Source organism: Ceratotherium simum, chromosome X (assembly GCF_057802395.1).
Source record: "Ceratotherium simum simum isolate JZ-2026a chromosome X, ASM5780239v1, whole genome shotgun sequence".
NCBI classification, from domain to species: domain Eukaryota; kingdom Metazoa; phylum Chordata; class Mammalia; order Perissodactyla; family Rhinocerotidae; genus Ceratotherium; species Ceratotherium simum.
In genome coordinates, this window is record NC_141940.1 from 89,596,330 (window position 1) to 89,623,909 (window position 27,580).

A 27,580-nucleotide genomic window follows, 5' to 3' on the forward strand; every position below is an offset into this window, starting at 1 on the left:
AATATCCAGGGCATAAGGTCTATGAGCTGTTTGGAGGTCTGTGTCCTAAGGCCCCTGTGTGTGGGGACTCTGAGCTGTTTAGGATTCTGTCACCTGTGTGTGAAATCTTTGCAATATTTGGGCATCTGTGTCACAGCATGTGAGCTCTCTGAGCAAAAACAAAGGGCACTGGCTCATATTCAGGTTGAGGGAAGATGGAAACAAGTAAGTATATTTGAAACATTGTCTCTTTGTTCTCTGCTGTATACCCGGGCACGTATAGGTGCTCAATGAGTATCTGCAGAAAAAGCTGGCCCCAGCATGCACAGACTTTTATAGGACTTTGAATGCAGTAGGCAGGCTTCGGGTTCAAAGCCTCTAAGAGCAGGGAGGGTCCAGCTAGAATTGTATCATATTTCTGTATTTCTACTGTATTTATTTCTCTGGTTATTTTTGTTTCTAGCAAGTGATAATGGTTTGTCCATTTAGTCAGCAATGGATTGTTTGCTTTTTCAGTGCATTTGAAAATTTAAGTATAAAGCAAGCTTATTTTAGGTTAAGATGTTATATACATGATGTTGCACGTGGTACAGTGTGGGGAGTGTTACAATCGGCTGAAGTTTGAGGAACACGTCCCTGAGCACCCCAGCTCCCAGCCTCTCAGCCCGCCAACCCCCAGCTACACAAGGTCTTCAATCTCCACACCTTGGTTTGTTCAGTCCATGATTCTTTTTATTGATGCTCACCCCAGGCTGGGTAGGGCCGAGGGATATACAAGAGGAGAATCAGATTCGGTCCATGCCTGAAGGTCAGTCTAGGGGCAGGGAGCACAGACACACAGACGGACACACAGACCTGGCATCTGGTGGCAGGGCACACAGTCTCACGTAGGGACACTCTGGGCAAAGGTAGTCAGGGAAGGCTTCCTAGAGAAGACCTCACAGGGGAAGCAAGGGGCGAAGCAGCCATCAGAGCCGTCGCCTTTTGTACATTTGTGGGCAGGTAACTTTTGAGACCAGAGGACCCAAGGTGAGCGCAAATGGCTGGGGTCTGGGGCTGGCAGGCGGCAGAGGCTTCCCTCTCACCTCGCCATCTCATGGGTAAGCCATTCCCATCCCCCCATCCTTGGGCTGTACTTTGCCTTCTGCCACATGGGCCCTTTCCTGGGGTCCACCTCCATAGTTTTCAAGGCTTCCCTGAGACAATCCATGTGGACCAGGTGCTCTGCCCCGTGCCTGGCACCTCATCAGAACCCCCTCAATGCACATTTTTGTCCTAAGTGCTATCTACAGCCTAGCTAGGTCTCAGTTCCGGCTCTGAGTAGTCCCAGCAGTCATCACACCCTAGGTCAGGGCTCCCAGCACCTTCCGAGCTCCCGAGAGCCCTGGGTGCCTTCTCTGCGCTCCCAAAGGCAGAGCTCAGTGCCAGGCCCCCTTAAGGGCCAGGAGGGTCTGGACTGCCTTCCTCTCACTGGTCAGGGGGCCAGGGGCATCCACTCCCCTTCCAGTGGCATGTGGGTGTCTACTTCTCAGATGCATGGCCCCAAAAAAGAGACCCTACGGCTCTTAGGCCAACACTAGCCGGCATGTGAGCATGAGCAGAAACCAGGCTCAGCCCCCAGCCCTGAAGCCCTCCTTTCTTTCACTAAGCAGAGCTTCTGTGGGAGGGAAGCACGTGGCCTGGCAACTCTGGGCTCTGATGCCAGCCTGCCCTGGGGCTGCTTCCCCACACCCTTGGGGCAGTAGGGAGAGGGTCTGCAACAGACCCCTCAAGCTCCAGGCAGAAGCAGATACAAAAACAAACATCTTTCTATTCTGGGGCTGGGCTGGGGCTCACCCCTTGGACTTCCTTGATAGGCCACGAATCCCAACTGCAGAAAGTCCTGGTGTTGAACAATTACTTCTGAAGGTAGGCAGGGGTTTGTAAGTGCAACCCACATATGGGGCTGGGACGGGGAGAGGGAACTCCTGGAGTCGGTCCTCACCGCAGCCCCGCAGCCCCGCAGCCCTGAGCACGGGGCAGGCGGGGGCATGTGGAGGCAGGCAGGAGGCCCTGGCAGTCACTCCTTGACAGCAGGGCAGCGATGGGTGGGTTGGGCAGGCGGCTTTAGGCCCCCAAGGTCAGTCTGGCCTCAGACTTCCAAGGGCTAGAAGAGGTATTTGCGGCAGGATTCAGTCCCACACTTGCATTCAATACGGACCCGCTTCTTGGGGGAGCCAGGGAGCCCAGCCAGGCCAAAGTTGGAGTCCATGCGGGTGCTCTCCATGTCCACGGGGTCCACTGTGGAGTCACAGCCAGGGAAGGCAGGAGGGGGAGAGGATTTGTTAGAAGGCCTAGAGGAAGTGTCCCGCTGCCCTTTTTACCATGAGACCCAGGGATCTTGGGGGCTGGGAGCTGGTCTGGGATTTGGGTCAGGAGGGAGTTGTAGGGTTGGTGCTTTGGAGCTAGGGCCAGGGAGAGGCAAGAGGCTGTCAGGGGGAACCAGGAGGGTCATGTCAGGTAGGGCTCAGGAATGGAGGGTCACCTGGGCATCCAGAGGGACATCTGAACTCTCCTGCCAAAGATCCCCCCTCGAGTGTCTCAGAGGTGGCTAGTTTGTCAAGAAGGGGACTGGTTGGAGGTCACAAAGGTGTCCAGAGGCTTGGAATGAGGAAGGCCAAAGCGGGTTAGGAGCAGGGAGGATTGGGAGACCAGGGAAATTCATACAAGATTGGAGTCAGGAGGAGTGTCTTAACTCTCCAGCCAAATGTCCTCCCCCAGGAGTCTTGGGAGAAGTTGGTACAAGTGTCTCAGGATTGGGGTCCAGCGGTTGGGAATAAAGGGACCCCCAAGGGGTGGGCAGAGGCCCAGGAGTCCAGATGGGAGACTGGGAGTCAAGAAAAACATCTTAAAGCTCCTTGGGGAGGGGTCCTTGTGTCCCACATCACTGTGTGCCCCTGCCCCCAGTCCCTTGCCACCCCCACCTTGCATGTTGTAATCAAAGGTGAGCTCCTCGCCTGCCCGGATGGTTCTTGTGGCAAAGAAAGCGATGCGGGGCAGTCGCTCATCAAGGTTGTCTATGAAGACGTTGTACACCTGGAGGTTGGGGTCACACTGGGCGAAAAAGAATAGCGGGAGGGTGAGGAGGGGCCCCAGTCTGCTCCTCCCGACCCCCCACCCATCTGTGGGGTACCCACACTGTGGTTGACAAAGTGGGAGATGTTGCCATAATAGGCGGCATCCACGGTGTACACGTCCTCCACGTAGTCCAGGTCGAAGAGGTAGGTGGCGCCCTGGCGGTCGTAGATCTGGCCCCGCCGCTCTGCCTCCTCTGAGGTAATGATCTGGGGAGAGGGCCATGGGGGAGGGGGGATTGGCCAACAAGGCTCAGAAAAGCCAGCGTACCTCCTGACCTCCAGCCTGGCCTCCCAGGAGAAGAACAAATGAGCAGGGAGGTACCCCCACCCCATGTGGGTGGCTCAGGGGGGCTGGCAGGCAGGGACACATGGGAGGCAGCAATGCAGAGGGTCTGTCAGCCCTTCTCAGGGGGGTGGGCATCAGCTGCCTGCCACCCATCCTTCCTCAGGCCTCTGGATGGCATGGGGAGTCTGTCAGTGGTGGGTGGAAGCTGGCCACAAGGCCCAATAGTGAGAGAGAGAGACACAGACCCCAAATGGGGGAGACCCATAGAGTGACATAGGCAGGAGAGCCCGATCAAGGGCGAGAAAGAAAAAGACCCAGGGCTCAACAGAGAGGGGCAGGGAGAGTGAGGGGAAAAGAGAAAGGCTGACTGATCCGGGGCAAGAGAGCCTGAGGCATCCCGGGACCCAGCATGAGAGAAGCGAGCCTACGCAGGCCGTGCAGACAGTGAGATGGACACGGAGAATGAGGAGAAGAAAGAGACCTGGGAAGGTGGGGAAGGAAAGACTGAATCAATGGGAAGGAGACTCAGACAAGAGAGCCAGGGGCAGAGTCAGAAACACAGACAGAATCTTAATACGAAAGACCCAGGTCCAGAGAGAAGACCGAGACCCTTAAGAGTCTGAGATGGCAAGAAAGAGGCTGAGGCCAAAAGCTCAGAGACGGAAGATGAAGATGAAAGAGAGGAGCTGAGCACGGGTGAGAACCCCTCCCTCAGCTCTGAGGCTGCGCAGCGCCAACTGGTACTTAAGACAGCAGGAGGCATCTCCTCCTCCCCGCCTTCCTAGTCAACAGGAAGCTGCACCACCATCCCAGCCCCAACCTGTCCTTGCCTCCCAAATGCTGGTGGTGGATTCTCCACGCGACCCCTGCCCCGACAGATCTCTCCTCTCTGTCCCTCATGTCCCTTCTTCCCCCTGGGGCCAAGCACAGCCTTCTGGTAGTCCCTAAGTGTAGCCGACCATGCCCGTCTCTGGGTGAGGGTCCCACAGTACCCAGGACTGCCCACTCCTCAGCCTAGGGTCCCTCCAGACCAGGGCAGGTCTCGTTCTCCACTCCTGGGTTTCCGCCCAGCCCTCAGAGACAAGCGCCTGCACAGTGCACAGCGCACACACCAAAAATGCCCTTTGTTTGTATTCTGCTTTCCAGCCCAGAGACCTGTCCTCCATCCAGCAGTGGTCCTACAGGCAACTCAAACACTCTCTTCCCCTCACACCCCTGCTTCCCCCACCCTTCATCAGGGAGCACTGCCCACCACACGCCCTGCCCACACTGGACGCAAACCCAGGATCCGCCCCGGCCTCCTTCGTTGCTCACCCTCATGCCGGCCAGTGACCACGCTCTTCCCACTTCCAGTCCTGACCACCCTGGTTCTCTCTAGCCACCATGGCCACACTAGTGTCCTCACTGTCTTCTCCTTGCCTCTTGCACCATCACCTCCAGCCTGTGCTCCGTACCACATGCTGCTCGACCATGCCTTTAGGAGATCCCGATCTATCCCCCAGGCCACGCTGCTCACTGCCCCATACTCCGCTCCATTCCTTGAGGAACCTGGCTCCGCCACACCCCCAATGTTTGTTTGTTTGTCCACTCATTCATTCAGTGGATTTTTATGAGGCTACCCTGTGCCTCGTCCCAGTGCTCAGGGGTCGCAGTCTGCTGGCGGAGACAAAGGGACGAAGCCGGGTCCCAATTGCCAGGGGTCACAGTCTCGTGACAGAGAGATAGACTCAGACACCCACAGTGCAAGATGCTAATCAGAAAACACAGTGCTTAGGGTTCGAGGGGCAATGGAAAAGAGACAGACCATCTAAAGCTAGCTGCAGATCATAAAAGGGCTTGGACACCTGGCTGAAGAGTAGGGACTCTCTTCTGATGGACAAAACCAGAGCCACAGAAGTGTTTTGAGGAGTACATAAAGGTGAGTCTCTCTCTACCTCCCAGAGAACACTGACTCTTCCTTGTGGCATCAGCTCCAACGGATGTTACTTCTCTGTACAGCCTTCCTGAACCTTCCAATCCCCACCCACTGCAGAAGCTGCTGCCTCTATGAAGCCCTGAGATCAAAGGGCAGCCTCTCCTGGGCTCCTGAGCATACTGGCTGGTGTCTGGGCCAGCTTTTTCCTTTTAGCCTCTCCCCATTCCACAGGGAATGCCCCACATCCTTCCCAGTCTCCATCTTCCGGCCTGTTCTGGCCCTACCTGCTCCCTGAGTCTCACCAGGAGTGAGTCACACTGCAAGCCCTCCAGGGCACAAACGGTTCCTTCTCTCTGTCTTCTTTTCAGTCCCACTCTGTAAGGGTTGGTCCACCCTGAAAACTCGGGAACAAATCAGTCCATGTCCCTGCTCCCTAGCAGCTCTCCAGAATGGCTGGGAAGACAGATGGGCTATGAGCTGGCAGCTTGGAAAGGGTGTTGACAGGAACGGGAACCACAAGACTTGGAGTCCGGTTGCTGCTCTGCCCCTTTCCGGATACGGGATCCTGAATGTTCTCTCCCTGCACCTGTTTCCTCAGCCAAAAAAACCCTCCACCAGGTCTGGCAGTGCACCAGCTTTAGACACTTGGGTCTTTTCCACCCACTTGACTAGCTTGGTGACTCTGAGCATGTTAACACACTCTCTGGGCCTAGGTTTTCTCATCTGTAGAATGGGGATGACAATGACAATAATCCCAACCTGACAGGGGCTGTTGTAAAGATCCAACGAGATCAGGGATGTGAAAGGTGTTTGTGGTTTTGTTTTCATTAGGATACCAAGCAATGTTAGGAGCAGTGAGGAGTACTGTCTCTTGTCGAAATCTAAGATGCTCCCTTATTTTATGTGCCCTTTCCCAAGAAAGGAAAAACTGCTAACTAAATGACGACACGCCATCATTGAATTAAATTAACTGAGACTCCCCTTCATTTCAGAGTCATTAAAATATCAAGACAGTGCATGTTTTAGAATGGCTTAAACAGCTCTCGTTCTCTACTGGGTGAGGGGGGTGTTCTGCTGAAACATGGAGGGGTGCAAAGGAGAGGAAGGAAGCTCACGTGGAGGACTGTCAGTGCAGAGGTGGAGAGGTTGGAGTGCGAATGCCATTCCAGACTGAAGGAGGACAGCGTGGCCGACAGGTACGGAGTGTATGCCCTCAATTACATAACGCCAGGGAGGGTCTGGGACAGCACCACGTAATCAAGTCATTAATGTTTCTGCAATACGATTTACGAATATGCACACCAAGTGACATAAACAGACTACAAATAGGCCCCTATCACGTCCGGTTGGGTTTTATAGCCAGATGGGTTACAAAAAAGTCGGTTTTCTGAGCAGTCTGGATTTTCTGAATTTCGGACTGTAATAGCTAACATTATTGAAGACTTACTGTGTATTGAACACTGTTCAAGTGTTTCACACAGGAGAACTCATTTGGTTCTCATAACAAGTGTATGAGGTGCGTGCTATGATTGTTCCCATTCTACAGATTAGGAAACTGAGACACAAAGTGGTTGAGTGGCTGCTGATGAGCGGTGGAGCTGGGACTCAACCTCGGGCAGGCAGGCTCCGGGGTCCACCTTCCTGACCGCCTTGCCACGCTGCCTCCTCACAGCGGGGTGCAGGAAGATGAGTTTGGCTCTGGCAGTGTTTGGGGGCCTACAGTGCCATCAGGAGGCCCCACAGGTCTGAGGCTGTTGGAGGGGGGCCTGGAAGTCACTGAATGTGACAGAAGGGTAGCCAATAAATAGTTTGAAGAGAATGTGTGGAGAGTGGGGAGAGAGAGGACAGGGAGTGCGAGGGTCCCTGGAAACGCCGATGTTGACAGCATGGAGGAGTAAGGACGCTGAGGAAGAGCCGCCAGAACAGTATGGGGACCAGGAGACTCGGGAGTCCTGTGGGCTGCAGGCTCTCCCTCCTCCTCGCCTGTCAGGTCCGCTGTGTCGTAGACAGCTTTTCCTCAAGACCGGCAGCACAGTGAGGCTCGAGACACTGCCTGCTCTGGGCCTCCTCTAGGATTGTCGGGCTCCTGTGGGGTCTGGACACCTCCTCCTCCAGACTGTCAGGGGCTCTGGAGTGTGCACACATTCTCCTCCAGACTGGTGATGTCCCTCTGGGGTCTTAACAGCTCCTTCACAGTATTAGCGTCCCTCTGAGGTCTGGACACCTGCTCCATAGTGTCAGGACTGACCCTGAGGGTGTGGACACTTCCTACAGGCTGTCAGAGTCCTCTTGGGTGTAGACCTGATCTCCTTCAGACACCACAATCCCTCTGGGGTGAGGACACTTCTTTTTCCTGACTGTCAGGAGGGTGTGGGTGTGGTGACACTTCCTAAGTCAGAACACCAGGGTCCTCTGGAGTGTGGAGAGCTTGCTCTCTTCCTCCAGGTCACTCTGGGACATGGACACCTCTTCCTGCAGATTGTCAGGAGCCCCCTCCTCTTAGACTGTCAGGAACCCTGTGGGGTGTAACCACCTCCCCCTTCCTCCAGACCGTCAGGTCCTTTGACATGTGGACATTTCCTCTACCAGACCATCAGGATTATCTGGGGTGTGGATGTCTCCTCGTCCAGACTGTCAGGGTCCTCTGCAGTGTGGACTGCTCTGCCCCCCGGCGCTATGACGCTCTCTACTTTATAATTCGTCAGAGCAGGAGCCTCTCCTCTTCGTGAGTGTCATTATTACAGTGTGGACATCCTCAGGTGTGTCCCTTAGGCCAATGTCTGTCACTTCCCAACCATATCAACCCCTCAGAGACCTATGGAGATATGGAGGTCGGTCTTTGGGGTTGTCACCACGCACAGGGCACACTCATGGATTTAAATGGTCGAGGTCCAGGGATGGTAAATGTCCTCCAATGCATGAGCTGGTCCTATGCCACAAAGAACTGCCCCATCCCGAATGCCCACTGTGTCCCACCTTAGAACAGGACACGTGCTGTTGCAGACACTTGTTAGTTATTTATCCAAACCCCTTTTGTTTTCTACCTGGGCACACGGCTACATCACACTTCCCAGCCTCCCTTGCACTGAGGTAAAGCCAGTGACTAAGTTCCAGCCAGTGAGGGTGGGCAGAAGTGACGTACATCATGTCCAGGCCTGGCCCATTAGAAACCTCCCCTTGTCCCCAACTCTTGGCCCACCTGCCAGGCGATGCTAAGGATCAGAGGCCGCTCCAAGGCTTTGAGGCATGGCATAGGCACAAGAGGGAAAGTGCCTAGGTGGCCACGCTGCCGTGTGGAAGGATACCACCCAGACACCCACACTGGACTGTTACAGTAGCACACAGACTTCTCATGTGCGAAGCCACTAAGACTTGGGGGTTGTTTGGTACAGCAGCTAGCCTGCCTAATACAGCCGGCCTTTCCCCAGCATTCTGTAAGTCCAGAGGACGAGGTAGCCAACCTCCGCAAGGCATGTCTACGTCCTACTCCAGACTGTTCATGTTCCTTTTGTGCAGGCTAGTAAAAGGTGCTCCTTCTGGGCAGACACTGCCTGGTGATAAGCTGGACCCTTGTGAAATGAGAAGAGGAAATGCCCTTTCAGGTGATGCAACCCTGTGCAGACCACACGGCCTGTTAAAAGGAATGCTGCCCGGATTTCAGTTCCCACTTTCCACTTTGCTAGGTAGCCTTATGGAGTCAACCCAGTCTGGAAGTATTTCACTGTGCTTTTAACTATCAGCTTGGAATACTCCACCCTGCCAGGATGTCCCTGTCACACTCGGGTTAACTCCCCCGACCTTTCCCACAGGGAAAGCAGGGAAGCTGCAGACACACAGTGAGGAGAGCTGGGCGCACACAGTGGGAACACACGGTGGGAAGAGCTGCACACACACAGCCCGGTCCCGTCTCCCTACCTCTCCCACGTACTCCATGACGAAGCTGTTCTTGCGGATCTTCTCCAGCGTGCGGACACCCCAGCCACGTCCATCGTCCGTGCGGAAGATGCAGAGGTCATAGCGGATGCCCTTCTGGACCACGCGGTTGGGGCAGTCATAGCCACAGCGGCAGCGGGAGTTGCACTCGTAGATGGGCAGCCCGGCCCGCAGCCGCACCTGGCCCTGGTCGTTGTAGGCAAACTTGTGCAAGGATGCCCCGGGGCAGCAGCCGCCCGCGGGTGCCCACAGACAGTCCTGGCACTCGCATCCCACGGCCACCTGGTTGAGGGTGATGCCCTCACCAACACGGTACTCGTTGATGTACACGAAGGCCCGTGGAGGGCCGTCCAGGTCCACCTCGTTCTCCACGGTAATGCGTCCCAGATGGCTGCGCTTGGCATTGAGCTCCTGCTCCCAGCGCCGGAGCGCCCGCCTCTGCTTGGCCTTCTGCACCAGGTAGTTGGCCAAGCTTGGGTCCAGGTGCCGGGGTGGCTTTGACCGGTGATGCCGCCGGAGCAGCTCCCTTTCTAAGTCCTTGTGGAACTGCTTGAGGATGCGCACACACTTGAGGTTCTGCCGTGGCTCCCAGGTGCTCTCTGAGTCTGGGTAGCCACGCCATTTTACCAGGTAATACTCCTGTTCCTGTTGAGGGGGCCAGGGGGGTGGGGGGCACCATAAGTGGCAAGACCCTTGGACTAGTCCTGTGGGACTTCCATCCCAATGCTGATGGATAATATCCAGACCACTCCCCCAACCCTTTTCTGGAATGACTCCACGCAGGGGTTAAAAACCATGGGCTCTAGGATGAGGATCACTAGGTTCAAATCCCACTCTCCCCCTTACTGTATCTGTCTAAACTTCAACCTTTAATTTAGTCTCCCAAACCCACCCCCTCCTCTGTCTTCCCCATCATCAGCTCACTTCTTCTAGCTGTTCGGGCCCCAACTCTTAGAGTCATCCTTGACTCCTTTTTCTCACACTCCCTACATCCCCCCTCAGCAAATCCTGTCAGCCCCACCTTCAGACTACATCCAGAATCCAACCACTTCAAACCATCGTCACTGCCACCACTGTCACTGCTCGCCTGGGCTGTGGCAGCAGCCTCCTCACTGGTCCCCCTGCTTCCGCCCTAGCCCCTACAGTCTTTTCACACAGCAGCCAGAGGGCTCTTTTCTTGCTGAGAGGCAGGTATAAGATCGAGTTTAACTACACAGATTCTAGTTCAACACCCTGGGTTCAAATCCTGAATCTGCCACTCCCTACTTGTGTGCCCTTAGGCAAGTTATTTAACTTTGCTGGGCTCCAGTTTCCTCATCTATAAATAAGTAAAAAAGCTACCATTTTTCTAGCATTCATTATGTAGCAGGTACTGTTCTAAGCAACTTACATGTATTAATAACTAATTTAATCCTCACAACTCTATATGAGGTAGAGCCTACTAATCAGCCCCATTTTACAGATGAGGAAAATGAAATCCCAAGAATTTAAGTTAAGTATCCCAGGGTTACACGGCCAGGATGTGAACCCAAGCATGCTAGTTCCAGTCTGTTCTCTTAACTATCCTGCCATTACCTCTTCTGGCGATGAGAAGAGTTCCCATTTCACAGTGTTCACAGAGGGACTAAGTGAGTTTCTAAGAGGAAGTGCCCGGCACACTGAAAGTGCTCACTAACCCTCAGCTATCATCATCTCCACCCTGGGCCCAGCATCTCAACCTCTGCAATTGGTTTGTATTCCCAGGGAGGTGGGAAGAGAGACTATTTGGGGATTCATTCTGGCTCCTGCCTCCCTCAGAAAGCCACTTAGTTTCCCCACCTCTAAAATGGGGATGATAAGATGGCCTACTAATCCTTTTTTTTTTTTAAGATCAGAGGAGAAAATTCCCTTTGGAGACAGGTGTGGGCAGTGAGGGCAAGGGGGCAGGAAGCCAGCTTCCTGACACACCCAGGCCCCGGCCCCAGACACCCTAGACTCACGCGGATTTTCTTGTAATCGCACAGGTACTCGACTTCAAAGTCATAGAGGTTCCTCTTGGAGATGCCAAGGGCAGGGCAGGAGAGCTTGGCCAGGCGGCACAGGTCCTGTAGCTGATTCCAAGAAGACTTGCAACACACACTGCAGCCTAGAACAAGGAGGCCGGAAAGAACTAGTGCTGGGCATCCTGGCGAGGCTGGGAGTCAAAGGGGACCCCAAATCCTCCCTGGGATTTTCGCCTCAGAGTCAGTGAAATTTAATCCACAGGCCTTCCCAATGCTAAGACCCTTCTACAACAAAAATGTGCCACTTTCTTCAACCCCAATGCTCATTGTCCAAGACTACCCCTGGAGCAGCAGACCTCAAAATGGGATCTGCTGCATGGATTGTCCTAAAGGAATCTATTCCCAGAGCTTCCAGCTCCCTCTGGACTATTCCTAAAACTGCCGGCAAACCTGCCTTGGGTTCAGGACCTAATCATCCTTCTCCCCACTTTGCAAAAGAAAGAAAGAGAACAACCCCCTCCCCGTCTCAGTAGGGTGCTCTGCCCCAAGGGGGTGGATAGAGACGGGAATAAAACCTCCAGGGTACCAAACAAAGGTGTAACTGGAAAGACTGGTTCACAATCCCTTATCTGAAACTCCTGGGGCCAGATGTGTTTTGGAATTCAAGTTTTTTTGGATTTTACAAGTGTAGCTCTAGGTATATCCCATACATTACCCAACCCCCCCACACACACACAGTGTGGTCAGGGGCATCAAGCCATAATCAAACACATGAATAGTTCTGCAGCAAAAGTCTGAATTGTCACATTAAATAGGAGAGATAAAGATGTAAGATAGCGGCACTGAATAGTCCCACTTTATAGTCTAGCCTTGCCACTGAATGGAGCCAAACTTAAGTTTTCAGGGCTTTTTAGATTTTGGAATTATGGATAAGAGGTTGTGGAGTGGTATTAGATTACAGAAAGCTTCCTTGAATGATTAGTCTGGGTGCCTTAAAGCCACAAGGTATATTTTTTCATGCTGCATTTTGACTTTCTCTGGCTCACCCACATTTCTGTGAAGAGTAAAGCCCGCCCTAAGGGGCAATGCTCTGAATTCAGGAACAGGCAAAACAGTATAGATTAGTGACAACAATTATTTTAAATATACATGGAATGTTTCTGGAGCTACCAAAATTTTTCAAGACACACAGATTTTTATTTTTTAAAAAAAGGCTTCTTTCTGATTCAAGGCCCATTCTTAATTAATATGCTTTAGAAACCATTTTATCAAATCATCTTCTTTTAAATGTTTAATATTTTCTACCTCCCATTACAAAAATCAAACATTTAAACTCATGACAAAATACTCTAGATGTCAACCTAAAAATGTACAAGAGCTTTGCAAAATGATTTCGTATGCACTTCCCCCCCTCCACTTAGGCAGGCCTAGGAGAGACCCGGCCGGTGCCCATGCTTTCCTCTCCCTATGACACCTCTCCCTCTCAAACCCCTTCACTTGCATTTGAAACCCCACTAAAGTGGTCCCAACTCCCATCTCCAGCTGCTGGCTCCGCAATGACCACAAGTGGACTCTCCTACCCTCAGAAGTCCCCCTCACACTTAGGGAACCCATCCTCCCGGCAGCTTGCGTCACCCAGAGGAGCCCACCCCCCCCAACATGCTGGGAGTCACCCCTCTTTCCCTGCACACGGGGGAGTCCAGCTCTATTGGGGAAGCCCCCTTCCCCTCTTCCCGGGGGAGTCCTCTCTACTGCAAACTCTCCCCCCGTCACGCTGAGAAGAGATACCCTCCCCCTGAAGAGTCCCCTGTCCCCCTACTCTGAAAAAGAGGTCCGTCCCCTTCCCTTCCCTCCCCTTCCGGCGTCTCGCGTGGACACCAAGCTGGTAACGGTCACCAGCGGCCGATTTTCCCGCGCGCGGGCACGGCCTCCCCGACGAGTCCCCGCGCGTGCGCGCGCCGTGCGGTCGCGATCTGAGGCGCGCGCCCCCCGCCCGCGTCCCCACTTAGCCCCGCGCCCGCCGCGTTCCGAGGCACGCGCCCCCTCCCCTCCGCCCCGCCCAGCCCCGCGCGCCAGGCCCGCGCTCCCCGAGCCCCATCCTTTCGGCGCCGGGCTTCCGGCTCCCGGCTCCGTGGTCCCGGACGCCGGGGCCCCGAGCCTGCGACGCCACCCTTCCAGCCCACCCCGCCCGGCCAGCGAGCCCGCGCCGCTGCCACCACTGCTTCACCTTTTAAATTTTCCGCCATCTTTCCCCACGGCTAACGACATTCGGGCCTAACCAGCCTCGCGAGAAGAGAGCTCGCGCGGGCGTGGCCGAGAACGCACAGCCTATTGGCCGCACCGCCCTGCGAGCAGCGCCCGCGCGGACCAACCGGCGAGCCGTGACCTGACCCCTCCCCGCCTCCGCGCTCGGTCCAGAAGACGGGTGCTCGCCAGCGCTTTCCCAGAGTGCGTCTGGGCGGCGGCGGCGGCAGCTGAGGTTGCCGGACGCCCTGCCGGGACGCCCGTCTGTCTGTCACGCTGTCAGCCAATCACGTTGTCAGCTGGCCTTACGGGGGATCAGACCCCCAATTACCCCCGTCAGTCAGTCCGTCGCCACGTTTTAACCCCAAGCAGGCCGTGACTCCAAAGGTGGACTGCCGCCACATACAGCTGCTCAGTCACTCGATTCAAATCAGACAATGGATCAGTCACCACGACGACTGTCTAGTCAGACCCCCGCCCCCCATTCACGCTGCCTGTCAGTCAATGGCAGCATCCATTCGTGCCCTCGGGCCAGCTGCGAGTCCCTCTAGGCAGACAAGTGGCGCTTACTAACAGCTACACTGCTAGTCAGCCAGTCTGTCATTCCCTTCGACTGTCCCTCCTTCACACTGTCAGTCAGTCAAGCAGCCGGTCTCTCCGTCTCTCTTGCCCTGGGACCAGCTCTGAATTCCCGGGGGGGGGGGGATCATCAGCAACCAGCCACGCCCTCAGGCAGGCTGTGATTAGGTCAGGACAGGCTGTCATTGTAAGCATCTAATGTAGCCCTGCCAGGCAGTCACACTATCCACTGTCAGTTGGTTACTTTGTAATTCGCGCAGGTTACTCTGTTCACACCATGATCAGACAGTTACTCCCTCAGAGCAAATAGTCACAGTAATTAAAGGTACGATTAAGCCTCAATGCCAGCTGTCACTGGGGCAGCAGTCTGTCACTTCTCAGGCGACGCATGCCCACCATTGGTCAGTTGGTCAGTATCCTCTGACCCTCTGAACCCCCTCAGGGCAGCTGTGATTCTAACCAGGTCCAGCCACGGAGTCAGGCAGCTATGCTGATCTTTCAGTTGGTCAGCCAGCCTGTGACTCTTTCAATCTGCCCCACTTTATATCGTCAGTCAGCTGGGTAGCCATTCTCAGCATCTGCCTGACCACACGGTCTGTCAAACATGCTGTGATTCGATCAGGGCGGACAGTCAGTCACCACATACAATTGCTTATCAGGCAGCCACACATCTGTCCATCAGTGAGCTTGAAATGCCCTCAGCGTAGCCCTCCTTAACACATCGCCAGGCAGTGTAACATCCAGACACTCCCTTGGGCCAGGTGTGAGTCCTAACAGTAGTCAGCCATTCACAACGTGAATGCCTGCCCAGGCAGGCAGCAACACAATGGGGCATCATCAGTCAGCCAGCCTGTCAGTCTCTCAGGAGGCTGCCTGTCTCTTCACTGTCAGACCACCAGCCCCAGCCAGTCCCTGTGGGCTGTAATTCGGTTAGATGTTCAGTACCTCACAGCATCAGGAAACCAAACTGTCAGTTCCTCAAACTGGCCCCTCCCTGTCAGTCCATGAGTTATGTAGTCAACTAAACGGTTATACAGTTAACTAAACAGTTGTTCTGTCTGCCTGCCAGTCCAGCTGTGAGCTGGATGGAGAAATGGCCGGTCAGTCCGAGGTTCCATAAGCCCCTGCTTGCCGTGAGTGGAATAGTCAACAGCATAAGTCCCACCATGGATTCCCTTCCCTCCCTTATTCCTTCTAGAACAGAGTCAGATCCTGGTCCTCACGTGCTCCCAGTCTCCTCAGGTGGGCAGGGCAGTCCCACTCCCAGGAGTCCTGGAGGCCTCTCCAACCCACAAGTGTGGTTTAAGGCATGACCTCTTCCTGCCTGAATCTGGAGGGGCGATATAGGGGTCTGTGGATGTTGGGGAGCATCCCTTGGCCCTCCCCAAACAGTATAGAGTAGTGGGTAAAGGCATGGATTCTGGAGCCCCACTACCCGGGTTCAAATCCCACCTCCAGCATTTACTAAATTGTGTGACCCGTTAGGCAGTTTCTTCATCTGAAAACCTCCCATGAGTGACCTTGGGGTGAGCATCTCTCACTCATCTGGAAAATGAATCTTTCTGGACTAGCACCTTTTCAGGAGACCTCAAAAGTAACAGGCCACCCTGTTCTTACTGTCTCCCACTCCCAGCCACTTGTCTGTTCGTTCAGCATTAATTTAGTGCCGACTGTGTATACTACCTTGCCCAGTGCTGGGGCCAATACAAGGTTTTATCCATTCCAAGCCACACAGGTTTGACCTGCTTTTAATGTAAAACTCATATTGGAGTGTGCCACACATACAGAAGAGTACACAGACCATGGGTGACCAATATACTGAGTTTTCACAAGCGAACACATGCGTGGAACCAGAACGCGGATTAAGGAACAACATCACCAGCCAGGGTTCCAGAAGCATTTAATTTTTTAACATCTCTGAAATCTGGCTGCATCTCACAAGCACCGGTGGGTCATAATTTAATCGGCCGTACTTTTGTGTCTTTCTTAGTGATGCATAAAATACTGGTGCATTTTATAATCAGTGGTGATTCAGGATCAGTGACATCCAGTAATAGCAATAACAACAACAGCAGCAGTGGCAGGTAATGTTTATAGATGCCTACAAGGAGCCGGGAATTTTGCAGACATCGTCTACTTTAATTCTCACCATCACCCAGTGAAGGAAGCGTTTTTAACTTCTCATTTTAAAGATTGAGGAAACTGAGGCCCAGAGAGGTCAAGCAACTTGCCCATAGTCAGTTCTTTTACCCTGGGTCTGTGCCTGCTCTAGCAGGTACTCCTGGGGAGCCAGAGGTTGTGTGATGTAAGGTCTTTTCCAGGACAAGTCCTGACAAAGGGGGCACGGATCACTGGATTTCTAGGGTTTCGTCAGGGCGGGGGGAGGGTGAGTGATGTGACAGGCCATTCCTAGACTTAGTGCTCGCCTGGGACCTGGCCTGGGTGGGGTGGGGAGTGGGGGCGGGTGAAGAATAATGAAAGAATTAAAGGGAACCTGATTCCCTCCTTCTCCAGCTTCCAGTTGCGGGGTAATTCTTAAGGGGCAGCGCCAGCTCCTACTCCCCACACCTCCGCCCTCGCTCATTTCATCCCACCCCTAGCCCCCCAACCTGCACCTCTGATGGTCCAGAAATTCTTCCACTGGTCTCACAGGTGGAAGAAGCCTGCTCTGTCTGCATTCCCCCTCACCTTTACCTTCCTCCCCTTTGCTCTCCTCCTCCTCTAAAGGTAAGACCCCTGAGATCTTGAATCTACCAGCTTTCAGAAATGGGAAGGGGTAGGCACCTCCATTCTAGGCTTTGATGTGCTAGAGTTTCTAATTACTCCCTTGGAAACAGCTTTAAACACCAGAGACAGTTTTAAGTTGCTCCTTTTTCTCTGGAGAGCAAGTCCTACAGGAGGAGGGGTGACCCAGTGGTATCCTAGTTGGAAATAAGTTACATATTGCTACCCATTGTATAGATGAGGAAACTGAGGCTCAGAGGGAGGCATCTTGCCCGGGTTCTAGAGCAGACCTATCTGATTATTAAGTCATTGCCTCTTCTATTGCCATTGGCCAGGACTTGGTTTGCACTGGGAACTAGGCAGAACCAAATTTTAAAATTGAGAGGGGGATCCTGCCCATCAGGATGCCAGTGGATGAGCTGTTGTGTGCATGGAGAGTGGGGCAGTCTGACCATCAAGTACTCTCTTAATCTGGTATTGTGTTGATTGAACGGTTTAAAAAAAATAATTAAATAAGTGGATGAATAAATAACTCTCCCACTCATTCACCACACCCGGCCTCACACGAAGCTTTTTCCCACCTCAGGGCCTTTGCACTGGCTGTTCCTTCCACCTGGAATGCCCTTCCCCCAAATATTCAGCCAGTTGACTCCCTTCTCTTTAGGTCCAGCATAACTGTCACCTCTTCCAAGTGGCTTTCCCTGAATGCTCCATCAGAATGTTGTTTCCCCTCAGCACATCATAGTATATATCATGATCTATAACTATCTTTTGTTTCTGTTTGATTCCTTGTTTCTTGTCTGTCTCCTCCCCTAGAATGTCGGCCTCACGTGGGCAAGAATTTCTCTTGTTTTTTTTTTCCACTGCTTTATCCCCTGCCCCTAAAGTAGTACCTGGCAATAAGTGTTTGTGGAAATAAAGAAGGGCAGAAGGAAACAAAGAAATATAGGCTAAATGACCTAGGGCACAAATGAATGAATGAATGTATACATGTAAGACTAAATAAATGAAATGGGATAGATGAATAAAAGGGACTTTGGGGGAAAACACCCCAAATTCCGACCTTTGAAAAATAAATGAACTGAATTTAGAGAAACAAAAAGACAGTTATTTTATTTTTGTTTAAAAATCCTTGAGTGAGGAGAACTGAGCAATTTTGTATAAAAAGGGCCCCGGCTATTGCCAGGGCAAATGTGGGGGCCAGTAAGAGATAACAGCACTGAAAGGAATGGTGGGGAAGAAACGGGGTTTGGGGGCCTGGAAGCCGAGAGTGCAGGGCGGCGAGCGGCAGCTGCCAGAGGAGTGAGTGCAGAACCGGTGTCGGGGGTAGTGACTCAGTCATCCCATTCATCGTCCTCATCCTCATCGCCAGCCTGGTCCTCCCCTTCGTCTGGTGGGAGAGAGAGAGTGGAACTCAGGATGAATGGAACTCAGGGTCAAAAGCCCTGGGGAGGAGGTTTAACTAGGGCCGGAGAGGTCGGGACTCAGGACCCTGGGGGGCTGAGGTCTCCTGCTAGGAAATCAGACCTGGGGCCTGTGCGTTGGATGAGGAAGGGGCCCCCTCAGACGAGGGAGAGTTAGGGCTTCTGTTTGGGATAAGACAGGGATTATAGTCGGGGTCTGGGTTCTAGCTGGAGTCGAAGTTAAGATTATTGTCAAAAATGTGTGGTTAGTTGGGATATGATTGTCACACAAAGGGTTAATGTTAACAGGTTTGTCACTTAATGGGGTAAATTTAAATATTATTAGCAAAGGTGGAGTAAATTACCATATTATTGTTTCATAGTGGGTTAATGTTAATATTGTTGACACATAATGGGGTTAATGATAATATCATTGTCAAAAGATGAGGTTCGTTAAAATATTGTCATATAATGGATTCATGTTAATCTGTGGACACACTCTGGGGTTAATGTTAATATTACTGTCAAAGTTGGAGTTAATTCTATTATTGTCACATAATAGGTTGAGGTTAATATTATCCTCATATAATTGTCATATAATGACAGTATTGTTGACACATTAGGGGATTCATGTTCACATTATTGTAAAAAGATTGGGTTAGTTATAATGTTATCACACAATGAGTTACTGTTAATCTGATGACACATGGAGTTAGAGTTAATATTATTGTCAAAGATAGAGTTAACTATATTATTGTTACATAACGACAATGTTACCATTGTCAAAAAGGTGATGGATACAAGAGTCATGTTAATACTGTCAACAACAGATGGGGTTAATGTTACTAGTGATGGTGACCGTTGGGGTTGTTTTTAGGCCAACACTAGCCCTGGGAACCAAGGTCACTGTCCTGGCAGGATGGGCTCCGGAGAGGGTGGGCTCTCACCCGAGGAGTGGATGGCTCTGCTTCTCTTCTGCATCACATGCATCAGGGCCCCCACCAGCCCTTCCGAGCTCTGAGGTGGCGGCTGCAGTGCCGAGCTCTCTGGAGCCCCAGGGGTCTGTAACAAGCAGGGTCCAGTACAGAGGGCTCAGGGCCTGTGAGAGGAGCACTTCTCCCCGACCCTCTATCATTATTTCTCCTCCCACACACTCCAGTCCCCCTTCAAGTCTCCAAGCCCACCTCTCCCCACCAACCTCCCAACCCTATCACTGAACCCCAAAAGCTTGGGACCCCCATCAGTCTCGGCCCCGGCCCCCTAATATCCTGACTTGCACAGCACACACCAGAGTTCCAGACCCCCAATCCTCCATCCTGCCCCTGCTTACCTTGTTCAGCTGAATTCCCTGCCGGATTTGATCCAAAAGTGCCCCTCGACCCCCACCAGTGGCCAGGCCTGCCGAAGGCCCCAGAGCAGGAGGGGGTGGGGGAGGGACAGGCCCCTCCCCAGAGATGGGTGGTGGTGGTGGTGGCGGTGGTGGAGGCGGCACGGGTGGCCCCCCAGCTCCAGGGGGTGGAGGGGGCGGTGGTCCAGCACGTCCAGTGGCTGGAGGGGGTGGTGGCGGGGGGCCCCCTCGGCCCGGGGGTGGGGGTCCCCGGGGAGTTGGTGGGGGTGGAACACCTCCCATAGGTACAGAGGGCAGTGGACCAGAACGACCCTTGTTACTCTCCACAGTAGGGGGCCGGGGGGGCTGGTTCCCTCCTCGGGATGGTGGTGGGGGGGGTGGAAGCGGCTCTGAGGGGGGAAAATAACATATAGCTATTATTATAGTTTTCTTCAGAGCCCCAGCTTTGCTCATTTGTTAAACGGGTATCCCAGCTGACCAACTCCCAATTCAAGCAGTAGAGGGGTTTCCACGAGGACTGACTGACTGTGATGTATCTCTTAGAAATCAGCTACCAGGGCTGGAGATGAAGGGGGTGTCCAGACAGGGGGACTCACCCTGGCGCCTCATCTCCTGCCGCACAGCCTCCAGCCCGCCTTGGTCCTCAATGAAGTCATAGATAAGTTTGGAGGTCTCAGCGTCAGTGAGCTGGGCCTCACTGATTCCCGCCCTGGAGAACAGGCTCCGCAGATCCGGGTCCAGGTTGTTCACCTGCCCGGAGGAAAAAGGCAAGGGCAGGGGTGGGGGAATAATGTGGGGAGGGAAGGGGCACACATCATCATTGGGTCCATCCCAGAGAGGGATCTGAGAGGGGTGTGGGAAGGGTGGGGTCTGGGGGTAGGTCTGAGCAGGGGACTATGGAAGGGTGAGTGGGAGTTGAGTAGGGTCCAGGGCACTTTGCCGTTACTCACGTCAAATCCATTCTGGGGGTCCCACCCCACGTGGCTGACATGTCTGGGGGAGGTGAGGAGACTCCAGTGAAGCCCCACTGTCCTTCCTTCCCTCCCTTCCTAGTGAAGCGCTCTTGCCCTGCCTGCCCAGAGGGACACTGAGGGGCCATTAATGAATGAATCATAAGTGAATAAATTAGCGAATGAGTGAGAGCAGGAGTTATGGCATTCGAAGGAGCCCATGGTTTTTGGTACCCATCTATCCACCCATCTCTTTAACTACCGTCCATCCACCACTGATCTATCATATGTTTGTCTCTCTACTCATCTGCCTGCACACATCTGTTTACCCATTTGTCCACCAATCTATCCTCATACACACTTGTGCAGCCACCCACCCATCTACTCATGTGCCCACCTTTCCATCCATCTACTCATTTGTCTACCCACTCAACCATACACTTCCGACCATTTATCCATTGAACTGTCCATTCACCCACATATCTGGCCACCTGAACCAATCTATATATCCATCTGTCCACACACTCATCCACTCACCCATCCATCTACCCACTCACTTCCCATTTACCCATCTATGCATCCATCCAACCACCTATCCATTCATTCTCCAACCACCCATTCATTCATTCATCCATCTGTCCTTCTACCCACCCATCCACTCACCCACCAGTCCACTCAGGGTGGCACTAGGGTGAGGCAAGTGAGGTGCCTAGGGTGCAAAATTTAAGGAGGCACTCACTCTCGGAGTTGTGAATTACAGTTGAATGAGCCTGAGAGAGACCACCTCCATAAAGTTTGCGACCTTGGTGCCTCACTTGCCTCTCCCCTAGTCCCAGCCCTGCACCTATCCACCCATCCATCTGCCCATCCTTCCACTCAGCTCTCCTCCTGTCCACATGTTCATCTATTCCCCACTCCCAGGGATCTGTGGGCTCACTAGGGAGAGGTTCTCACTTGAATCCACTGGGTGCACCAATATCAGCCTTGCTGATCTTCTTCTTTCCTGAGCGTTTCTTATCAGCTGGGCCAGGCCCAGGTGCCGGGAGCCCACGGTATCGTGAACTCGTGATGTCTGGGTTCTGGATGTCCACTGCCACCAGTCCCAGGGACAGCGGGCCAGCTTGTGGGCCTGTGGGGAAAATAGAGTGACTGGACCATTGACCCACTTACCTATCAACCAAAGCATATGGACAAGAGACAAGAAGACTGTTGGGGGAACTGATGTGTTTGATGGTCATGGAGGAAGTGGGTGAGGGGTCCAAGTAAGGTTTATTGAGAAGTGAGTGAGTCCTGCAAACCATTCATATATTCACTGATTCATTACTCATGCTTATCACTTAAGTATTGACTCATTCATTCACTCATTGACTAATTAGTAAATTACTCAATCATTCACTCATTCATTCAATCACTGCTTTTTCACTGACTGAAATTTTGTCACTTATTCATTTATTCATTGTTCAATTCATTCAATCACTCACTCACTCATTCACTAATTTACTCAATCATCCATCCATCTATTCATCCATTTATCCACGCACCCATTCACTTATACATCTATACATCCACTTATACATCTATCTATATTTTCATCCTCCCATCAAGTTATCCCCTGATTCGACCCTCTATCCACCAGCAATCCATCCATATTTTTATCCTCCCGTCAATTCATCCTCCCATTCAACCACTGATCCACCACCAGTCCATCCACCCACACATCCGTTCACCCATTCATCCATCCATCCTCCCATACAGCTACATCCACGCACCTGCTCATCCACCCACATACCCTTCTATCTACCCATTCATCCACCCACTCACTCATCTACCCACCCATTCACCCACTTATCTCTGCACCCACCCACCTACTCATCCATCTACCCACTCCCCACCTATCCATCCATCCACTCCCCCACCCACCCATCCACCAAGAGACACAGAGAAGAATCAGCACTCACCCCCTTGGTCTCCACCTGGGTATGAGGGCAGCGGTGGGAGCCCTCCTCTCCTCTCTGGGAAGATGGAATGGGTAGAGAGCTATCACAACCCTGCCACAGGTTCCTGGGCTAGCCTCTTGTTACCCCTACTTGCACTAGAGGACTCACCTTCATTGGCTGGTGCTGGTGGTGGGGGTAGCTGGCGCCTGTCTGTGGAGAGACAGGTGGACTGGGAACCAGAACCATGAGAAGGGCTTTTCCAGCTCCCCACTCTTGCACTCACCTCTGCCCACCTCCTTTCCTCCCCCAAGGCCTCCTCACCTCCACTTTGCCTCTGATTCCTTTTTTGTATCTTCTCCTGCACCAGAGCCCGGAAGGCCTGGGCCTCGCCCTCGTCTGCAAAGTTCAGCCCTGCTTGGCAGTCCTGTACACGCCTTGGTGTCAGCAGACTTCCAGGCCCCCCACACCTTTCCCATCTCCTCCCCACACCCCAACTCTGGCCCAGGGGTTGGATGGTCACTTACATCTCCAGCAAAGGTGTGGAAGAAGGGAGTGGGAGTAGAATAGACTAGCTGTGAGTACAGCTCCTGTTCCCAGAGCAGCCGGCCAGCCTGGAGAGGTACAGGGTGGGGAACACAGTGGCACTGAGGTGTGCCCTGGGTGGCAGGCCTCAGTTATCTGGGCAGGGAGCATAGTGTCCAGATTTGGGGCCCCAGGATCTGATTCGGAGATTTCCATCTCAGCATCGGAGAGTTGGGGGTCTAGGTGTCAGATGTGGAGGGTTGGGGTACAATATGGGAGTCAGATACTGCAGTAAGAGATTTGTATTTGCAGTTCAGGGCCCTAGATGTGGGACTTTGGAGCTTGAATTTGAGGATTTTGGACTCCAGTCCTAGGAAACGGAGCCCATTCATAGACTCCCTTCATTTGGGCAGGTAGGGCTCCAGTATTGGGAGTTGGAGTTGAGATTTGGGGGTTCAGACATGTAGATTTGGGTGTTGGGGGGGCAGGGTTCAGCCAAGTTATGTACAATTGAGGTTTGTGGAGCAGAGTTACAGCTTAGGAGTTTGGTCAATATTTGATGGCCCTGGGATCTTGATGTGGTTATGCTGGGTCCATCTTTATGGGTTTACAAGGATGAATTTGGGGGTTAGGCCTGGCGAGTTCAGGTTGGGGGTTTGTAGAACAGATTTTTGTCTTAGGAACTGCTTCAGTATTTGAGTGTTCAGGAGTTTTAATACGGGAATTCTGGGGTCCATGCTGTGGGTTTAAAAGGACAGATTTGGAGTTCAAGACAATGGCATATTTAGGTTTAGGGTTTATGATTTATGACTTAGGAGCTACGCAAACATCTAGGGGTCAGGAGTTTTGATGGAAGATTTCTGGGAACCAAAATGTTGAGTTTAGAACAAATTTGAGGTTCAGGTAAAAATATAGTGCTCATGTTTTTGGAGTTTGTGGAACAGATTCGATTTAGGAGGTATACTAATATCTGGGGGTTTATAGATCTTGACATGGAGACTCTGGGGTCAGTCATCACAGACTTAGAAAGGCAAGCCAGAGTTTGACATCTGAATGAAGTCTTTGGTTCTGGGGCTCAGGGGTTCACTGATCTGTCCGAGGGTTCAGGGCTATGGACACAGATCTGGGTTTGTGGGTTCAAAGCTGGTTTGCATGTCCAGTGGAGAGCAGGGGTCACCTGAAGGCCATAAAGGCGGATGAAGTAGGACTTCTGGGGGTTATCTTTCACGAAGCACACAGCCCCACAATGCTTCTTGGTCCAGTGCTTGGCTCCAGGGGGCAGCGCCAGGTACAGCTGAACAACCGCGGTGGCCAGTGTCTGGGAGAGGAGAGCAGGGCTCAGAGGAGTCTGGTCAGGGGCAGCCAGAGGGTCTGGGAGCCAGACCTGGTTCTTCCTTGCCCGTGGCTGTCATGGCCCTGAAGGAAGAGCCGCAGCCAGAGGGAAAGTGAGTAGACATTGAGATCTTCCTGGGACTGGTGAACGGGGGTAAGTGAATTCTAGGAGAGATGATGGAGAGGAGAAGGATGGGGAAGATGAGCAGAGAGGAAGGGGAGGAAAGGAGAGAGGGAGAGGATGGGGAAGAGGAGGAGAGGAAAAGGAGGAAAGGAAGGGAGACAGGGAAGGCCAGGAGATCCCCAGCTCACCCAGCATTTCCGTCCGAGCATCTCGAAGAGTCGCTGGTTCTCATGGTCCTGGAGGAGGGTGGAGGGTTTGTTCTGCTGAACCCCAGCTCCTCCGCGGCCCCCAGGCCTGCCTCCTACAGGGCCCCCACTCATGGTGCCTCCTGCCCTTGTCCTCTCCGGCCAGCCACTGGGTGCAGGGTAAGAAGAGGAACTTCCGCAGTGAGCAGGGGAACAGGAAGTGCAAAAAAGCCACAAGGGAAACAAGTCCTCCAGGGGCCCCTCGGTGGGCCTGGTCTTCTCCTCCCTAGGACAGGCTCAGACCCTCCTCCCTCAGACTGGGGCCCTCCTCCATTTGACTGGTTAGACCCATCTTTTGGACCCGCTCACGTCCTCCTGCTTCTTTCTTACTCTCTGAGGCCCATCTCCCTCTGACTGGCTCAGACTCTCCTCCCTCTGATTGGCTGACAGCAAGATCTAGGCCACTGCAGCACTTCTACATGGGAGCAGGCATGGAACTGGGCGGCCTCCTTCTTCCCCAAAGCATCCAGTTAGTCTGTCCCGAGGTTCAGGGTCCCTAGTGCTGAAAGGTTACTGCGTTAAAGCTTTTCCTTTAATGACATAGCGAGTACCTGGGGTCCCACCCCTCTCCTGAGACCCAGACAACAGACAACGTGCAAGCTCTCGGCTCACCTCCCATCCCTTACCTCTGCCTCCTGCAACTCCCAAATTACTTTCTGCTTATCATCCCTTTTTGAGAAAGGAATTTTATAGCATATATGAATGCCTAAATAACATTTTGTTTATTTTTCATGGCTTTTGAACTTCTAAAAGTATGTAATCTTCGGAGACTTGCTTTTTCCCCACTCACCGTTCTATTTTTATCTACCAAACATTCATGTACCACTGACCGTGTGGTGCAGGCACTGTTCTGACCTCTTTGTATAATACTGACATTTCAATCCTCGTCACAGCCCATGGCACGCGCACTATTGCTGGGTCCATTTGACACAGGGAAATGAGGGAACCAAGGCACAGATCGGTTAAATAATTTTCCCAGTAGCTCCCAGCTAGCAAGTGGTAGAGCTTGGATTGCATACCAGGCAGGCTGGGTCCAGCCAGAGAGCACGCTTTTCATGACTATGCTCCACGCCGTCTCTCTGTCTGTTACTAAGATTCGTATTTGCCTGTAGCATTAGCTGTTCATTTTCACTGCTACATAGTATTCTATTGTGTGGCTGTACAATTTGTTTATTCATATTTTCCTGTTAACAGACACTTGAGCTGTGTCTTGCTGCTCTGTTGGCTCCTGTGCACATCTCCTGGTCTGCAGGGGCATGCATACTCTCAGGAGGGTAATCCGGAGTTGTGGGGTTTGCACATCTCCAACTTCACTAGTTAATGCCAGACTGTTTCCCCAAGTGAATGCTAGCTCAGTCCTCACTCCTTCCTGGCCTCAGTTTCCCGTTTGGGGACGTGAAGCTTTCAGGCATACATACAGCAGTTCAGGGGAACTGAGCAGTCTGGGGTGTGACTCACATTCCTGGGTACCTGACAAGAAACAGGACATCTCAAGGTGGGACCCACAGTCCTGCCTGGAAACCTACATGGCTCCTACACCCGCAGGTTCAAAGCTTCTCTCCTAGGCCTGGGCTCAAAGCCCCTTCTGATGTGGCAATTCCAACCTCCCTCCCTCTTCTCTCCCCTCACAACTCAGCTCATGGCGCCCTAACTCACCAGGCAATTTCATACCTCCAGGCCTGGAGCGCCTTCCAGCCTGGTCATTAGGGCAAGCCCCTACTTCTCCTTAAAAGGCCACTGCCTTCATTCATGTAACACTGCTCACTGAGCTCTCGCTGTGGGCCAAGCACATCTCCAGTATGTGGCACAAACTAGATGCTCAATAAATGTTTATCGAAGGAATGAATGAGGGATTCACATCTAATTTGATGCAGTGTTTTCTGAGCTTTTTCTAAGTGCCTTACATCTATGAACTCATTTCACATTCACAAACGACCTAATGAGATAAGCACTACTGTTATCCCCATTTTACTGATTGGGAAGCTGAGGCCCAGAGAAGCTTAGCTAACTTGCCCGAGATCACACAGTTTGTGAGTGGTAGAGCTGAGGCCAATTCCGTGAGAAATCGTTCCTAAACTGTTAAGTGCCCCATGGGGGCCGAGATACAATTCTTCTGCTCCCTCTCTATGTCTTTTGTCCTCCACCTTCCTATTCCTTCTTCCTCTGCCCCTAGATCTGTCCTCTTTAAGTCTACATCAGGGACCTTAAAACTCTGCTACATTGGCTGGTTGTTTTTTAAATTAACATTTAAAAGTTGTATATTTCCTGTTCTTACTTCCAAGTAGCAGATACGTTTAAAATTTCTATTTTTCTCTAAATAAAAAACCTGAAGTAGATTTTCGTGATTTTAGTCCGTAATAGAATGAGTTTCCTCACCCCGGAATATAGTGATTTATTAATCTTTTTTTTTTTTTTTTGTGAGGAAGATCAGCCCTGAGCCAACATCTGTGCTAATCCTCCTCTTTTTGCTGAGGAAGACCGGCTCTGAGCTAACATCTATTGCCAATCCTCCTCCCTTTTCTTTTTTCCCCAAAGCCCCAGTAGATAGTTGTATGTCATAGTTGCACATCCTTCTAGTTGCTGTATGTGGGACGCGGCCTCAGCATGGCCGGAGAAGCAGTGTGTCAGTGCGCGCCTGGGACCCGAACCCCGGGCTGCCAGTAGCGGAGAGCGTGCACTTAACCGCTAAGCCACGGAGCCGGCCCTTATTAATCATTTTAATATCATGTTTCACATTATTCAGATTATTGAATCACTGTGTTGATCTGCATTAATAATTTGGAGCTCATTTACTTTACTTCTATGTGTTCCCATCAACTCTTGCTCTTCTGCACTGGAAGACAGTATTTGGTGAGGTGATGACCTCAAAGGTAATTTGCTCTCCTGCGCCTTCAAATAGATTTAAAAACAAGACCAAAAATCTTTTTTTTTTTTTTTAAGATTTTATTTCTTTTATTTTTT

The 27,580-nt window shown here is 52.3% G+C and overlaps 2 protein-coding genes across 4 annotated transcripts; both read right to left on the reverse strand.

Annotated features, from left to right (window-relative positions):
• Nucleotides 1-689: 689 nt before the first annotated feature.
• Nucleotides 690-13,984, reverse strand: SUV39H1 (SUV39H1 histone lysine methyltransferase). Of its 3 annotated transcripts, XR_015550499.1 has the most exons (7): nucleotides 13,439-13,569; nucleotides 11,209-11,354; nucleotides 9,212-9,874; nucleotides 3,156-3,302; nucleotides 2,943-3,072; nucleotides 2,504-2,619; nucleotides 2,167-2,259 (listed from the first exon to the last, which is right to left on the reverse strand). XR_015550499.1 is itself a non-coding variant. In XM_087427001.1 (6 exons), the coding sequence occupies exons 1-6, from the start codon at nucleotides 13,967-13,969 to the stop codon at nucleotides 2,126-2,128; spliced, it is 1,239 nt and encodes a 412-aa protein (XP_087283127.1). In that variant the 5' UTR covers nucleotides 13,970-13,984; the 3' UTR covers nucleotides 690-2,125. The 3 variants fall into 3 exon arrangements, 2 of the variants coding, with proteins under 2 accessions (XP_087283127.1, XP_004435014.1); XM_087427001.1 differs by lacking the exons at nucleotides 2,504-2,619; nucleotides 13,439-13,569 and adding an exon at nucleotides 13,952-13,984 and having other exon boundaries at nucleotides 690-2,259; nucleotides 11,209-11,355; XM_004434957.3 differs by lacking the exon at nucleotides 2,504-2,619 and having other exon boundaries at nucleotides 690-2,259.
• Nucleotides 13,985-17,873: 3,889 nt separating this feature from the next.
• On the reverse strand, nucleotides 17,874-24,845 carry WAS (WASP actin nucleation promoting factor). Its single transcript, XM_004434958.3, has 12 exons — nucleotides 24,563-24,845; nucleotides 24,096-24,236; nucleotides 22,921-23,007; nucleotides 22,718-22,820; nucleotides 22,565-22,606; nucleotides 22,418-22,471; nucleotides 21,414-21,588; nucleotides 20,460-20,502; nucleotides 20,106-20,259; nucleotides 19,492-19,898; nucleotides 19,109-19,223; nucleotides 17,874-18,148 (listed from the first exon to the last, which is right to left on the reverse strand). Exons 1-12 carry the CDS (start codon nucleotides 24,692-24,694, stop codon nucleotides 18,093-18,095), a joined length of 1,509 nt encoding a protein of 502 aa, XP_004435015.1. The 5' UTR covers nucleotides 24,695-24,845; the 3' UTR covers nucleotides 17,874-18,092.
• Between the last annotated feature and the right edge of the window lie 2,735 nt (nucleotides 24,846-27,580).